This window comes from Euprymna scolopes, chromosome 35 (genome assembly GCF_053919585.1).
Source record: "Euprymna scolopes isolate OS-2025 chromosome 35, ASM5391958v1, whole genome shotgun sequence".
Lineage (NCBI taxonomy): Eukaryota > Metazoa > Mollusca > Cephalopoda > Sepiida > Sepiolidae > Euprymna > Euprymna scolopes.
This window is the reverse complement of record NC_136516.1, coordinates 31075281-31092780: the sequence shown is the minus strand read 5'-3', so window position 1 is coordinate 31092780 and position 17500 is coordinate 31075281. Positions and strand designations below refer to the sequence as shown.

Below are 17500 nucleotides of genomic sequence, written 5' to 3'. Positions count from 1 at the left end.
TATATAGTAGTGATTCCAAAAGATTTTTAAAAAATGAGTTTGGTGCCATCAGCTAGAATCAAACCAAAACATTTAGCGCACCAGACGCGTCTCCTACTGATGTAGCTATCGAGAGATAGATAAGGAAGATTTAATGTTAAACGACTTGATGAATTGAATTTGAGCATGCGCAGAAAGAAGTAAAAAATGTGTTGGCAAGTTGAAATGCCCAATGACTCTTTATCTGAAAGTACATCCTTTAAATCCCTCGGCCTAACGCTCTCAGGAAACATGAGTTGGAACAATTACATCGAGAGTATCGCCAGGACCGCTGCGAAGAAGGTAGGTTCTCGCTACCATGCTGGAAAGATACTAACACCCGAAAGTTTCCTATACCTTTATAAGGCCATCATTCGCCCATGTATGGAGTATTGTTGTCATATTTGGGCTGGTGCATCTACCACTAGTCTCTCGCTCTTAGACAAGGTTCAAAAGAGAGTCACCAATCTGATAGGTCCTGAACTGTCATCTAAACTTCAGTCCCTGTCCCATCGACGAAATGTTGCATCCCTCTGCCTTTTCTACAAGTACTTTAACGGTGAATGCTCTGACGAACTGCAAGCACTTGTGCCCCCTCGACGTAAATACTCCCGACAAACCCGACAAGCAGCTAAATCCCACCCCTTCACAGTAGAGATCCCTAGATGTAAGAGAGCCTTCTACTCCAGTAGTTTCTTCCCCAGGACAGCTAAACTTTGGAATTCCCTGCTGGGTCCCTGCTTCCCCAACTGTACTGACATGTAGAAGTTCAAGTGCAACGTGAACCGACATCTTGCTGCCCAACTCCCTACACAGTACCCCTGATTCCCATGTCCTTGATAGTAGCCCCCTACAACAAAGTGGCAATATGTCTTGTTTGGGGGTGAAAATGTAATTAAATAAAAAAATTTTAAAAAAATAAATAAATAAACATTTTGCATTTCAACTTGCCGATATATGTCTGTACGCGTAATTCATCCAAACAAAGATTTTCTCGTTATAAACCATCTTTGATGTATGATTACTATTTCCTGTTAATTTCAGTGGCCTGTAGTTTGAGAGTTTATCGGTTAAATATTTTCACACAGACACACATACATACATCTACTGCTTTATATATATATATATATATATATATATATATATATATATATATATATATATATATATATATAGAAGAAGAAGAAGAAGAAGAAGAAGAAGAAGAAGAAGAAGAAGAAGAAGAAAAAGGGGTAGAAAAAAAAGAAAAGGAGAGAGGGTATGTAAAGAAATGAAGGGGGAGAAGAAACGTGGTTGTTTTAACGGCGGAAGTGACGTCATAGTAAGCCTGACTGACATGCGCAGTGAAGTCGTTTTTTTTTTTATTTGATAAATAAGGCACACGAAAAAGCATTTCTTCTCGTCGCACGTTTTTACTGGTGCGCTTAATTTATGAGACGACAACAATCTCGCCATTTCGATTCAATTCACAAGACAACAATTTATTCCATTTTCCAGTTAGTATTATTAACTGTTCAGTTTATACGAGTGTCGTTGTTATTAGTATGAAAGCTGGTCTTGAATTGGATGGTCCGTTTGAAAATATGGCCCCAAGGTAAGCATTATTTTTATTTTGTCTTTACGGCTTTGTTATTTTAGTTAGAATTTTATTTTTAACTATGATAAATGTCATTTATTCTTTTAATAATAAAAAATAAATTAAAAATACTTTGTTTTAACAAAGAGCGATGATTTTTGTAAAAATAGTGTTCGGGATTCACTTTATATGTAAATTTTGACCATCTAGTTCTTGGTTACGTAGCGTAGAACAGAACGGGTAACCATTTTTATTTTTTAAAGGATGGGCATCGTTACCCGTTCTGTCTCGTGCTATTCGATTAATAACCGGGTGATCATTTGTGTACGTACAGTGACAACTATCTGAGGTTTGTACTTTTGCAGTTTATTGACCGTACTGAAATGTTAGGTGTTTAAGATAGTCGATTGATCGATTTTTTTTTTAAATATGTGGCTTTAACAACAAAAAAGCAGTACTTAATTGTCATGTCGAAAATAGTAATATATCAAAAAATTACGAAAGTTCACCGAGTAGAACTGCCATTGTGTTTTTAGTAAAAAAACAAAAAACAAAAAATATCGTTATTGGCGAAAAGGGGTAAGTGTGTCCTCTGTATTCGCAATCTTCAAGGTGTTCACATCTAGGGGAAAATGCAATTTCCCCCATTTTTACTTACTTTTGGTACTTGTGCATTTTTGCTACCGTGCTGAAATAACACTATTTTGAAAGCCATTCTTAACATGGGAGGGAGGGTGTTTTGTAACTATTCTGTGCTTCCACCTTACAATTTAATAATACTAAAGATTGAAACTTGAATTTAACCTGGAAAAAAACTAAAAATAGCGTAGTAACAAAAGTGCATAAGCACCATCATACTCCTAACTATAATTTTCTACTCTTTGAATTTTCATAATTTTTGGATGTATTACTATTTTTCAATGACAAGTAGTACTGTTTTTTTTTGTTTTTTTTCTTAAAACCATGTATTTAAAAAAAAATCGATCTGTCGACTTAACAAGCACCTAACGACCTTAGAAAGCCATTCTTAACATGGGAAGGGATGGGAAGAGGGCCCTGTCCCTATTAACTATTTTCACGTAACAATTTGACAAATAAGAGATACCGTAGGAATTGAATTTAACTTTAAAATCATATCTAAAAATAGTCCGCACATGTATCAAAACATATGTCCTCCGTTCCCCCCCCCAAAAAAAAAAGTAGGTGTTGTTTGTTGACCTCCAGCAAAACTTTGGTTTTATCTCAGGAAAATGACTGGCAATATGTGTGTGTGGGGGGGGGGTAGTTCTCCCCCACTTCAAAAACTCCGACACCAGAGTCGGAAAGTGGGATTAAGAAGTCAGTGTCCCAGAGGAGAAGCAATGCCTACTGCCTCTCAGAGGCACTCTAACCTGCAAAACGTGCCTAGCTAGCCCCGTCAGTATCCCCCAGTGAGAGCGCCTTAGGCGATTAGCAATAAACTAGCCCCATTCTCAAAGAGAGGAGGCAAAGCCTGGGAGGGTGAACCTTCTAGAACTGCACAGAACTAAACTCCTACTGCAAAATAAACAGGGACCGAATCATTACAGGAATAGTCTACAATCTCTGTTCATTTTGCCGAGGACCGAGGATAAAAAATCCCTAGCAGAGTTGATATATGTTCACCCCCCCCCCGAAAAAAAAAAATCCAAACGTTGTGATGACTGTGAATTCAGTCGAGGAGTAGTGATCACAAGGTGAGATAACTCTTGACTTTTTTCTTCCCCCCCCCCCTCTCCGAGTAAAAACAAGTATGTATATATATATGTGTGTGTGTGTATATATATATATATATATATATATATATATATATATATATATATAAACTTTGGCATTGATTAATCATGTTTTTGTTGTTGTTTTTTTTACAAGAAAGTATTTACGTGAAAATGAATGACGTCATAAACTTTCTTTTGAAGAAAAAAAGAAACTAATATGACCTCATCCATTTTCAAGTAATTATATTTCTTGATAAGTATTTCATTTCTGATCCATTTCTCTCTCTCTTTCTAAAATAATTTGTCATTTGTTATTCGTGACGTCATCTATTTTTCAGTATGTATGTATGTGCACGGTGACAAGCAAAAAGAGCGCTGTCGCTTATTTTATTATTTTTCGTAACCTTTTTGGGGCATTTTTTTACAATAGACAAGGAAAGTGATAAAAATGTCATGGCAGCATTTATTGGGTGTGTTTCTAGCAGTATTTTGTCTTTTCTGTTAAGCAATTATCGAGACTTTAAAGATGTGACTGCCACATGCCTGACATTTTTTCTTGTTCACATCTAACACTCGACATTACTTGTTTTTCGCTTTTTTAACTGTATAAACGCTTTAAAATAAGTTAACACAAACTAATCCAACTAGGTAGAAGAGTATCTTGCCTTTGATACCATACTATGTATTTGTTATATATTTGCAGTCCATCAACTAGATGGTTGTAGATTCGATCCCTAGCTTGGGATGGATGCTAATCTAGTCACACGGAAGGCTAGAAGTATCAGAAATCGCCATTAAAAATGCGTGATAAAAACTTGAATAATTAGACTTACTATCTTTCGAAGCTTATAACTACTTGAAAAATGTAATTCAAATCCTTTTTTTTTTTTTTTTTTTTTTTTTTTTCAATAAAAGGAGCAAAGACCAAATTTTAAAATAACCGGTTTAATAGCAAAATATGCAATTTTTTTTTTTTTTAAATCGGTTTTCTTTGAAAAAGATTTAAAAAAAAAAAAAAAAATTAACGAATTTGAACTTCTTCGAATATATATATATATATATATATATATATATATATATATATATAATTCCAGAAAATCACTTACCTATAAAAAATACTAATCAATGGGTACTTCCATTCTTCATTGTTAAGAATTTATCCATATTTATATTTTATATTCCTGTCCTTTTTAAATGAAATACATTTTTTTTTATCAAGGATTAAAAAATACCGCAACATCAGATGTTTCACAAGTGGAACAAAGGGAGACAAATGTCTCCTTTTCTTTGAGTTGAGAACTTCGGTGGCCTTAAACGCCAGAATTAATCTTCCTTTCTATTGCTGGCTGTAAACAAAAGTTAGTAAATATGGGCCATTGTATTTGAAAAATGATCACATTTCACTTATCAGTTTTTGCCGTTAAAAAAAATTCCACTCGACTCATTTTCTATTTTTTTATTCTCTTAAAGAAATACATGAGTTTTGATTTAGTATTCTTTATGGGGTGTTTTTTTTTTTTTTTAATCTAAAAAAAAAAATGGTTGTATGAGCGTGTGCAGGCACTTTGTAAACACTGTTTTTTAAAAAATAAAAAATATCTCTATTTTCAAAAAAACTTCAATAGTTTATTTTGAAAGTATATTCCATTTTTATGGAATATACTTTCAAAATAAACTATTAAAGTTTTTTTGAAAATAGAGATATTTTTTTTTTTTTTTTTTAAATTGAAGAAATCACTTTAAAAAGAGAAATGAGTTTTGTATATTTTATGCGCAGTTTTGTGTTAAGCGTCAAAAATTCCCAAATAATTCTGACACACCTAGAAGGGTTGTGATACAGTGAAAGTCTCTGTGGATAACACACACACAAAATGTTAAAATATTTTTACGTGCATAAAAGTAAGTTTTTATATATATATATATATATATATATATATATATATATATATATTATATATATTATATTATATATATTATATTATATATATTATATTATATATATTATATTATATATATTATATTATATATATATTATATATTATATATATATAATATATTATTATATTATATATATTATATTATATTATATATATATTATATTATAATATATATATAATATAAATTATTATATTATATTATATTATATTATATATATTATATTATATTATATATATAATTATATATATATTATATTATATATATTATATTATATATATTATATTATATATATTATATTATATATATTATATTATATATATTATATTATATTATATTATATATATTATATTATATATATTATATTATATATATTATATTATATATATTATATTATATATATTATATTATATATATTATATTATATATATTATATTATATATATTATATTATATATATTATATTATATATATTATATTATATATATTATATTATATATATTATATATATTATATTATATATATTATATATATATATATATATATTATATATATATTATATATATTATATTATATTATTATTATATTATATTATATTATATATATTATATTATATATATTATATTATATATATTATATTATATAATATTATATTATGTATATTATATTATAGTATATTATATTATATTATATTATATATATTATATATATATTATATATATTATATATATATATTATATATATTATATTATATATATTATATTATATTATATATATTATATTATATTATATTATATATATTATATTATATATATTATAATTATATATATTATATTATATAATATTATATTATGTATATTATATTATGTATATTATATTATATATATTATATTATTATTATATATATTATATTATATTATATTATATTATATTATATTATATTATATTATATTATATATATTATATTATATTATATATATTATATTATATATATTATATTATATTATATATATTATATTATATATATTATATTATATTATATATATTATATTATATATATTATATTATATATATTATATTATATATATTATATTATATTATATATATTATATTATATTATATATATTATATTATATTATATATATTTATATTATATATATTATATTATATATATTATATTATATTATATATATTATATTATATATATTATATTATATATATTATATTATATATATTATATTATATTATATATATTATATTATATATATTATATATTATATTTATATTATATTATATATTATATATATATATTATATTATATATTTATATTATATATATTATATTATATATATTATTATTATATATTTATTTATTATATATATTATATTAGGCACCGCCAAAAATGGCCGCAAAATCAAGTTGTTGTTGTTTTTTAAAACGAAATTACGTTTATTAAAATCCATTATTTCTGAGTAACTTTTTTTTCCAGAAAGATAAAACCCTGAATTTTATCATATAGAAAACAGAATAATGTAAAACTTTTTCTACTATTTTTAATTCAATTTTAAATGTTAAATTTTCCCAAAAAGTTAACAATTGACATTTTTTGTCTTGCACAAAAAACGTACTTAAATATTTAAAAAAAAGGGTTTTTGAAATAATTAATTAATTTATTTATTGTCTAACTAAGATTTAGGATGATTTTCTAAGAGAATATGCAAAAATATTATAATATAAGTACCTGAATTTCAAATAATTCCACTTATTCATATAGGTAACCAGATATTCGCGTTGACGTAGAGTTCAGATCGACTCTGTTTACGTTTTCGTCTGATAAAAAGCAAACTATGGAAGACCAAACAGGCCAAAAAAAACTTATTTTTCAGTGACGAAAATTTCAATGTATTATTAAGCTGAGGCTGGCCAGTACCAGATGGGTGACCATTTGTATGCGTTTGGTTTTTAATGTGTATGTGTGTGGGGGCCAGACTCCCCAAAATGGGGGGGGCAATTTAAAGCAGAATAAAAAAAAATTATTTCAGCGCGTTTGGTCCACCATAGTCAAAGGCGGCAAACGTTTTCAAACGGGATCGAAAAAAAAGATGCTATTTTTAACACAAAGGGCACAATATTTATCGAATTTTTTTTTTTGGTATCGATTATTCAAAGCATGCCCTGTTTAATAATGGTCATGCATTATTCGGCTCGCTAAAAAAAAATTGTTAATTTATTTATCAAAAATTTTAAAATAGCTTTTTTCGTATAAATATTAAAAAAATTTTTTTTTTGTTTTGCTTAACTTAAATTAATTATTTTACTTAACATATTCACCGAATTTCACACTTCAAAACTCAAAAGCGGGATAATTAAACACAATCGAAGTTCTGATATTCAGACGTCAAAATAAGGTATGCAAACAATTTTTTTTTTTTTTTTTTTTTTTTGAATCTATAATTCTGTCCCTTACAACACAATATGTTGATTTCAGTCTCAGATGATTATTTTAAGCATATTTGTTCCCACTTCAAAACAAGGGGGGGTTTTGTAAGCAAAAAAATATATATATATAAATATCGTTTATGAAAAATAAGTACACTGTTATAAAGTTCATTCTTCTCCTAATAATCGCTGAAAATTTCGTATTGATCGGATAATTACCTGATTTTTGGTAGATTTTTAAAAAGACGGTCCGTCAAAAAGTACTGACCTGCCCCCCCAGTTTTGGCGGTGCCTATATTATATTATATATTTATATTATATATATTATATTATATATATTATATTATATATTTATATTATATATATTATATTATATATATTATATTATATATTTATATTATATATATTATATTATATATATTATATTATATATATTATATTATATATATTATATTATATATATTATATTATATATATTATATTATATATATTATATTATATATATTATATTATATATATTATATTATATATATTATATTATATATATTATATTATATATATTATATTATATATTTATATTATATATATTATATTATATATATTATATTATATATTTATATTATATATATTATATTATATATATTATATTATATATATTATATTATATATATTATATATATATATATATATATATATAAAACTGAAAACGGAATGTTTTTATTATTACCAGAAAAGATATATTTCCCTTGTTATGTTAGTAAGAACGAATTACTACTTCGATAACGAAACATCTTGATAAGATAACGAAATAGTAATTCGTTTTTATCAAAATAACAGGGGAAATACAGCTTTTCTGGAAAATGCACACCTGAATTAAAAGAAAAAAAGTGCAGTAAAATAAATATCGTTCCATTTTGTTTTTGATGTTTAAGTTACTTAAACATCAAAAACTAAATGAAACGATATTTATTTTACTGCACTTTTTTGACACAGGGATCACCATTTATCAAGGCTCAGAAGCCACTCGAGTATATGGGTATACAATGGTCAATGTGATTTATAGCTTTTTTAACATAGGTAGTGGGATTTTTGTAAATTGGATTACATAGGGGGACGGTTCATCAAGAACTTGTTTACATTGGACTTGAAGACAATCAAATTGTAGTCAGCTGGGAAGCAGGTCAACGCATGCAGTTCTAAGCAAGAGCTCTGCTCATAGAATCTGCATTTAGGTTTAGGCACAGATGAAGAGTGTCGGGAAACTATTGGTAGTGGTTCTGACTAGATGATTGTTTTTCGTGAAAGTTTGGCAGGAGGGGGGCATAGATTGAAGCTCAGACGAGCACCTGCCATAGAAATAGCGATAAAGCAGAGGCAGGTTTGCAATGTTTCTTCTGCAGGAAAGAGGTTGACGGAAAGAGAAAAGGGCATCCCCCACTAAGCTAAGAAGTCTGTTTTGAACTCTGTCAAGCAGGATAAGCTGCTTCTAGCAGCTTCATCCCAGATGTGGCAACAGTATTCCATCATTGGCTGTACCTGGCTTTTTTATAGGTAGAGAATTGCATCAGGAGTGAGATATCTACTGGAGTAGTAGAAGGATCCTACCATTTTTCCAGTGACCTTTGCAACGGATTTTGTGTTCCATTTCAGATCAGGAGTGAAGATCAAGCCCAGAAGCTTATCAAAACCTGGAGCTTCCCCAAGACGAGAGCCATTCATTTCAATTGATTCCAGATTGGGCATCAGAGCGTTGATGATATAAGGATAGAATAGAAGCTTGGTTTTAGATGCGTTAAAAGTAACCAGCCACCTCTTTCCCCATTGTACCATGCACTTAAGATCAGAGGAGAGAATCAGAACTTGGTCGTTTACAGTCTTTGATGTGCTACCATAGATGGTGGTGTCGTTAGCATAAATGTCTACGAATGATGTAAGGATGTGATTTGGAAGATCATTCATGTAGACCAGGAAGAGAATTGGGCCCAGGATGGACCCCTGAGGGACCCCAGTGTTAATACTGAGATCTTCTGATTTCTGCCAGTCAACGATTACCCTTATGAACCTATCAGAGAGGAATGATTTAATAATTGAGAAGACATTTCCAGCTACACCATAGCTAGTGATCTTGTGAAGTAAACCTTTATGCCATACCTTATCAAAGGCCATTGATATGTCAGGGGTAAGTGCCCTGGAGAGGAAGCCTTTGTCAAGAGATTCACTAATCCTGTGAAATAAAACTGTAAGCACGTCTGCTGTAGATCTAGCAGAACGGAAACCATATTGCATGTCACTAAGGTTATTTTTGCTGAGATGGTTGACTACTTCTCTATTTAACAGATTCCAGCAACTTATGACGCAAAGGAGACTTATTGGCCTATAGTCAGCTAAAGTCTTCCCTAGTTTTCCGAGTGACCATTATCGGAAGCGGTGACGAAAAATTCGAAAAAGTTGTCAAAAAACAAATATATAACAAATAAATGTTATCAAAGGCAAAATAAGTTACTTTTCTACCAAACTAGATATATTTTTCGTGTTTTTATTCAATGTAACATGTTTATTCAGCTCGAAAACCATGCAGTGTTTACCGATGTATTGGAAAATTCAAGATGGCGTCTGACTCCCTCTTTAACACGGTAAGTTTGAGAAAAGGTGTTATAAATAAAAAAAACTGGATAAAATACTGTTAAAAACTCTCAATATATGTTACCATGATATATATTCGGCGGGTTTTTAATAGTATTTTTCTAGTTTTTTATTTATAATACCTTTTCCCAAACTTACCGTGTTAAAAAGGGGGTGAGGCGCCATCTTGAATTTTACAATACATCGGTAAACACTATGTTTTTCGAGCTGAATAAACATGTTACATTGAATGAAAACACGAAAACTATATCCAGTTACGTAGAAAAGTAACTTATCTTGCCTTTGATAACATTTGTTATTTGTTTTTTTGACAACTTTTTCGAATCTGTGTACAGTAATACAAACCCGATTTTTTTTTTATTTTTAAGATTGAGACTCCAAAGACTGATCGTCATATGTCCGCCATTTTCTTTTTCACATAACACTCGACTCTACTTGTTTTTCGAACTGAATAAACGTTTTAAGTGAAGTTTTGAAGTTACAACACCAAAAACTTATCCAGTTAGACAGAAGAGTAGCTTATCTTACCTTTTGATAACATTGATTTGTTATATATTTTACCACTTTTTCGCTTTTTTTTTTTTTTTTTTTTTTTTTTTTTAATGTAAAAACAAAACAATGCCAGGATGTGTAGCCTTTTTAATCGTTAGGGGCTGTTAGAGGATAGGAGGAGGAGGAGGGGCGGGAGCACTTTATTTCGTACTCCATCCCCCTCTCTGTACTTCTATACTTCTCTTCACGCCTATGTCTTTTTGCAGCCGAGACTAAAAAAAAAAAAAAAAAAAAAAAAAATCCTGTATCAGCTGATTTCTGTGTACATAATTAAAATGGCTGAGAAAGAGAGGCGATATGCCAGCCAAGCCAACATTTTTAAAATTTCTTCCCAACGACCCATCTCCTCGTCTTCTCTCCCTGCTGTTCATGTTTAGTTGACCCACATCTTCAAAAGGCTTTTGTTGCTGCAACGAGGTGAAGAGAGCAAGAAAGTAATTTTTTCTTTCTCTCCCAACCAGACTATCAAGAGTGAAGTGTAGTATTTGTTTTGATGCTTTTTTTTTTTTTTTTTTTTTTTTTTTTTTATCCTTAGTCAGTGGGGGTGAGATCCTTCTTGACAGAGACATTTTTATTTGGGTACATTTTCTAGTATAGACAACAAAATTAAAATGTTAAAAAAAAAAAATAAATATACGACAAATGTTACCGAAAGACCAAAGTGTAGTATCTGTTCTTCAGATGCTGCACTTCTATTTCTTGTTCTCTTTCGGTGGAGGAGAAATCCTTCACGACTGAGACAATTTTTATTTTTGTACCTTTTCTCCACGTTAAAAAACGACCCTGGTATCTAACTCTGTCCCGTGGGGAGGCATAGTAAATAGGTATTCTATAGGGTGACTCCCCCCCCCCCCAAAAAAAAACGGGCCCCAACTCCAATTAGGCCCCGTTTCTTAATGTTTTGTCCGAATGAAATGAAACTTTGGTCGTAACTAGTTTATTATATTCAAAACATCACATCAAAACACTAGGGTCTTTGGCCTTTTCTCCGTTGACTGTAAAATGCTCAGAAAAACAATTGAATGTTCTGTTTTTTTTTTTGGGGGGGGGGTCACCCTGTATTTACCGAATAGATTCTTTTTGTAGTTTAACTTATTTTGAAGCAAAAGTGGTATCACGTTTGAATTAGAATTAAAAAAAAAATAAAATAAAAAAAATAGCAGTAGTTTTAAAGTCATTTGAACCCTCGATAATTGCTCAAAACCACAAATTAAACAAAAATACTGGTAGAAACTCAAATGTCACAATCGTGCGAAATAATGTTCTATGTAATTTTTTTCAATTTTTGAACGGTTTGTTTTGCTGGATATTGTAAAAAGTACCCAATTTTTTCTCCATATGAAAAACTGACCTTGTGTCTAACGCTGCTCTTGTGAGGAGGCGAGTAAATGAGCTACTTTAATAGATTTAACACTCACCACTCGGTAACTTGTCCCATGTACATGGGCCCATGCTTTATCTCCTCCCCCTCATTGTTAGCGATCTTGTTTATATCCTCAAATGAGAATCGCTTGCTCCCTCCACTCCCATCTGGATGAAAGCAAAGTTGGATGCAAAATCAATTTTTAATAATAGCCTCAGTTCCCCAAAAAGGTTGGGACCACTCTAGAAAGGGGAGCAAAATTTTCTTTAATTATTGTATATTTCGGCATATAAGACGACCCCTAAAGTTAAATCATCTTTAAAAACCAATATTTCATAAGATATCGAGTGCTGCAATCGTGACTTAGCAGTCGTTTTATACAACCGATATTTGATAAATTTATTAAAATTTGTCGTTTTATACAACCGATATTTGATAAATTTATTAAAATTTGCTCCAATTTTGTACCTCGTCTTATCTGATGGTCGCCTTACATGCCGAAATATACAGTACATCAATCTGAGATATTTTTCCTCCTCTGACCAAGGACAGAATGTATACTACATTCTCATCACACATGAGTCTATTAAATCTTGGTTAAACCTTATATCACTTTAAATTTGGTTAAGTTCGGGATAGGGCATTCCACTGGATGCTAGACTTTCAACTGCTATGTCATATTTCAACCAAGAGACCGTTTTAAGATTCTAACTGTTGTATGTACAATGGGATGGTTAGAATCTTAAAAGAAATCTCTTGGTTAGAATATACGAGATAGAAAATAAATGTCTGGCATCCTATAGGCTGCTCCATCCCAACTTGAACAAAAAAAGAAAGACTTGAGATTTAAGCAAGATTCAATAGACTCCCCTGTGATGAGAATGTAGTATGCATTCTGTCCTCTATCAGAGGAGGAAACATGTACTGCATAAGAGGGCATGTGTGAAAACCGTGTTCCTTAAAGGAGCAGCAAGGAACCGTAATGCTCGACTTTACTCTTGTAACCATAAATTACCTTTTCTATTAATCGGTAGTTTTAAGGCTGAAAAATTACTTGCAAATGTCAAAGAATTACATATGAAAACATGCACAAACTCTGTGTGTGTAAAATAAATAAATATATATATATATATATATATATATATATATATATATATATATATAATGATTTTCAGAATGTGAGAGATTATATATAATAAAGTCCATAGCCAAATAACGTCACAGCCCACAAGAGCCATGACAGTAAACGAACCAGAAGCCCAAGATTTGAGTTTCACCCTCATTTGGGCTCATCAGTTAGACACATCCAAACTCGGGATTTAAAATCTGAGCCTCTTGCATTGCATGCAAGGCAAGCACTCTACCAAGTGAGCAAACGCCCCGCACACAAGAAATTAACCAACACAGATCAAGCAAACAGTGCCGAAATCCAACTGTGAAATGGACCTACTTTGTCTCGACAAGGGACGCGGTCATCCAACCAGCTAATAACCCCAAGCTGATGTCTCACAAGTAGGAGTTTCAACTCGAAAGGACGATGCCATCCAGCAATGCTGACCTAGCTAGCAATTAATGATAGGATTTTTAGAATGTGAATATATATATTTGGGCGTATAAGACGACCTTTAAAGTTAAAAAAAAAAAAAAAATCTTTAAAAATTGGATAGTCTTATACAACTGATATAAAAGTCACACACACACACACGATAAATTTATGAAAATTTGCTTCAATTTTGTACCTCATCTTATCTGATAGTCGCCTTACACGCAGAAATGATATTCGACTATTTTTCTAAAACTGTTGAACTGATGTGGCTAAAAAAAATTATGAGCCGCATATTTGATGCACAAATGTAACTATTGTCAATCAATTTAGCATAAAGCATTCGTTCTAAGTCGGTGGATATAACTCTTGCTTTTTTTAGTCTAAAACACCATATATTAATCTAATCTTTATCTTAATAAAATTGAGACTATTTCATGTCGGAGTTTCTCGCATCAACGTAATTTTGATAATTGCACATTATTTATCCACTTGGAGTTTTCCCTATTTACTTGCATTCCAGATTGTTTTTAGTGTCGGAAAAATCAAGCTCTCCAAAGCACTCTAGATTAATACAAAAATGTCAATTGCTTTAGTCTAGAAGGATTTCTTTCACTGACTGAGGACAAGTGAAATGCAGCATAACAGATATTACACTTTGCTTCTAGCGAAGAGTCCAAGAAACTTTTGCTAATCCTTTAAGGAATCAATTACTCCCTAACCTTTACAAAATTTGAAAGGGATTTGAGTTTTTTTTTTAACCAAATTTTTGTCTTAAAAGTTTTGGAAGCTTACGAACAATGTGTGGAAACTGTGCATGCATTGCACCGGCCGTAATAAACGCACTTGTAGCAGCGATCCAAAGTTGTTGAATTCAGTGTTGCAAGGAATTCTTTTACCAAACAAAAACCACAACTCAAGTTTTAAAATAATTAACGAAGGTTTATTTTTCTCTGGAGGTTAAAATGAGATTTGTTTTAGGTTGTATAGCAGGCTTGAAAAACGAGATTTTTGGCTGATGAAAGCAGACTATAAGTACAATCAACACAATGCGTTAGTGAAGAGCCCCAAGAACCACATTTGCCTGGAGAGACACACTGGTCCAACTGACCACTAGTCCTGAAAAAAAAAAAAGCCTCTCCTAAGGAGATCCGATGAGCTGCCACCCCTCTCAATCTCCTAGAATCCCTTCATTCCTGATTGGAAATCATAGATGCAGGTCTTTGCCAGTGACCATAGTCCAGCATATGGTTACACACTTGCTTCACAATACTATTACTACTACTTCATCATCATATTAAGAGAACACACACGCGCGTGCACACACACACACGTGTTGAGTTTCTAAAGACTTTAAAACCTGATAATCTCCTTAACTTCTGAACAAATTTGTAGCAAATTAGTTGAATAGTTTTTGCATCCATTGAGTACGTACATGCGGATTAACTCTATGACATAGATGAGGCATGCCAAACTTGGAGTATTGTAAGGACCATAGGAGTTGGTTTGTGCTGTCAAAATAATTAACAAAGCTTTTTCTTTGGAGGTTAAAAATTATACCAGTTTTAAGTTGAATAGCAGACTTGTAAAATGAAATTTTTTGCATGACAATTTCCACTCTGCAAGGTCTGCAGGTGATGCACTGACTGTAATATCATACAGGGGGCTTAGTCTCTAGAGCAATAGCTCTTGACATATCAAAGCCATTTAATAGTGTTTGACATAAAGGTCTACTTCACAAAATTTATAGCTATGCAATATCTGAAAATGTCCTTAACCATCCAGTCGTTTCTCTGATAGATTTATAGAAGTTATTGATGGGTAGAAGTCTGAATCTCATAGTATCAATACTCAAGATCAATCGTGTGTCCAACTATTTTCCTACTCTTCAATGATCTCCCAAATCAGATTCTAAGGTCATTGATATTTATGCAAACGACACTATCATCTAACGACGACACTGCAAAGGCCAAGATCTTTGTCTTTCTCTTACGACTTTGAGCACATAGTGCAATGGGATAGAAGATAGCTGGTTAATTTTAATGCATACAAAATCAAGCTTTTATTTTTTCACCACAAATGCTCTGATCCCCACTTTGCCTAAATTGAAATGAAAAGCTCTTGCCTTTAGGAACCACCCTGCTTTGACAAGCTTCTGAGATTTTCACTACTGACCTGAAATCGAAGACTTGCATAAAGTTTGTTGCCAACATCGCTGGAAACATGACGTTTTTATCACTCCAGAAGGTATCTCACTCCTGTCACAATCCTCTAAGATGGAGTACTATTGCCACATATGTGAGGATCTGCTAAGAGCACCCTTTCTTGTCTTGTTGGGGTTCAAAACCGACTTCGAAACCTAGTAGGCGATGTTCTTTTCTCCTCGAAGAAGGCATTGCAGGTCTATTCTATCCTATTTTTATGGCAAGTGCTCAACTGAGCTCCAATCTATGGTTCCCCCCCCTACAAAACATTCACATTGAACACTTGTCTAGCTACAACCATTGTCTAGCTGACTATAACATGATAAGTCCAATGTAAACAAGTTATTGAGCCCTTCTCTTAAATAAATTTTATCCAATTTCCACAAATACTGGTCAGTATGTTGTCTCCCTAACCGTCTGACATGCATTAACCATTATCCTCGAGTGTCATTGAGGCCTTAATAAGTGTTGACTCCATAGTTAAAAAAAAAAAATCCAATAAACACAATCCTTTAGCTAACAGGCACAAGGATCCACCTGATTGGCAGCCCTACAACTGCCTCAGTCCAACTCCATGCCCCCCCCCCAAAAAAAAAGGCCGGCTCTGACCGCCTCCCCTTTCCATCTCCTGGAATCTTTTTACCCCTGGTCTGAAATCTTAGATTCTGATTTTTATCAGTGGTCACCATTTGACCACCCAGTTCAGTCGACTAGTTCAGATATGTTAGAAGCAGAGGCTAAACGGTGTCCAATTAAAGGGCTTATCAGCAGACAATCTTTTCTGGCCCCTACTTATCTTCTCGTTTAATAAAGCACTTATTCTATTTCTAAAAAAGACATCTTTTTGGTGGCTGGGCTCCAAACATATTTTCAATTCTTTGCTCTACTACCTTTTCCTATGGCCCAACATATATCACATGCAAAGTGTGCCATTAACAAACACCACTAAAAACCTGCAACCCAGCACATGTTTACAAGTTTTTCACACGAGCCACACGCGATATCGTGCTGATTGTAACGTTTGAAAAAAAAAAGTCAGTTTAAGTTGACACAGATTTTGATTTTCTAATAAGACCATGCCACAAGGAAAGAAAAACAAAACAAACTGATTCCATGCTTGATAAAAATTTATATCATAAAAACTAAGTTGATTTTAAAGTTTTAAATAAATGGATACTTATTGTTAAAAAAAACAAAAAACTTTGCATTGTGTTGACTTAAAACTGAGTTACATTCTTTTTTTTATCCGAAGTAAGCATATTGCCACTTAAAACGTAATAAGCTAATATTTGGGATTGTGTCTAACGAGTAACTGTGGGCAGTTATGCATCGAGATGTCTCCATTTTAAACTTCAAGTTAATACAAGCAGGGAAGCAGGAAACGGGGAAGGGATTCCAAAATCTAGCAATCCGAGGGTGGGCAACTATTAGGCTTTGTCATCTAGGGTCCTCAACAGTGAAGAGGTGGGATTTTGCCGCTTGTCGAGTTAAT

General features: G+C 31.4%; 1 protein-coding gene across 1 annotated transcript in view; it reads left to right on the top strand.

The window, feature by feature from the left end:
- The first annotated feature begins 1341 nt into the window (after window positions 1-1341).
- LOC145259790 (uncharacterized) overlaps window positions 1342-17500 on the top strand; it is a 35390-nt gene continuing 19231 nt past the window's right edge. Inside the window, exon 1 of the mRNA XM_080117553.1 lies at window positions 1342-1612. Coding sequence (XP_079973679.1) covers window positions 1563-1612 — 50 coding nt within the window. The 5' untranslated portion in view covers window positions 1342-1562. The remainder of the gene's footprint in view (window positions 1613-17500) is intronic.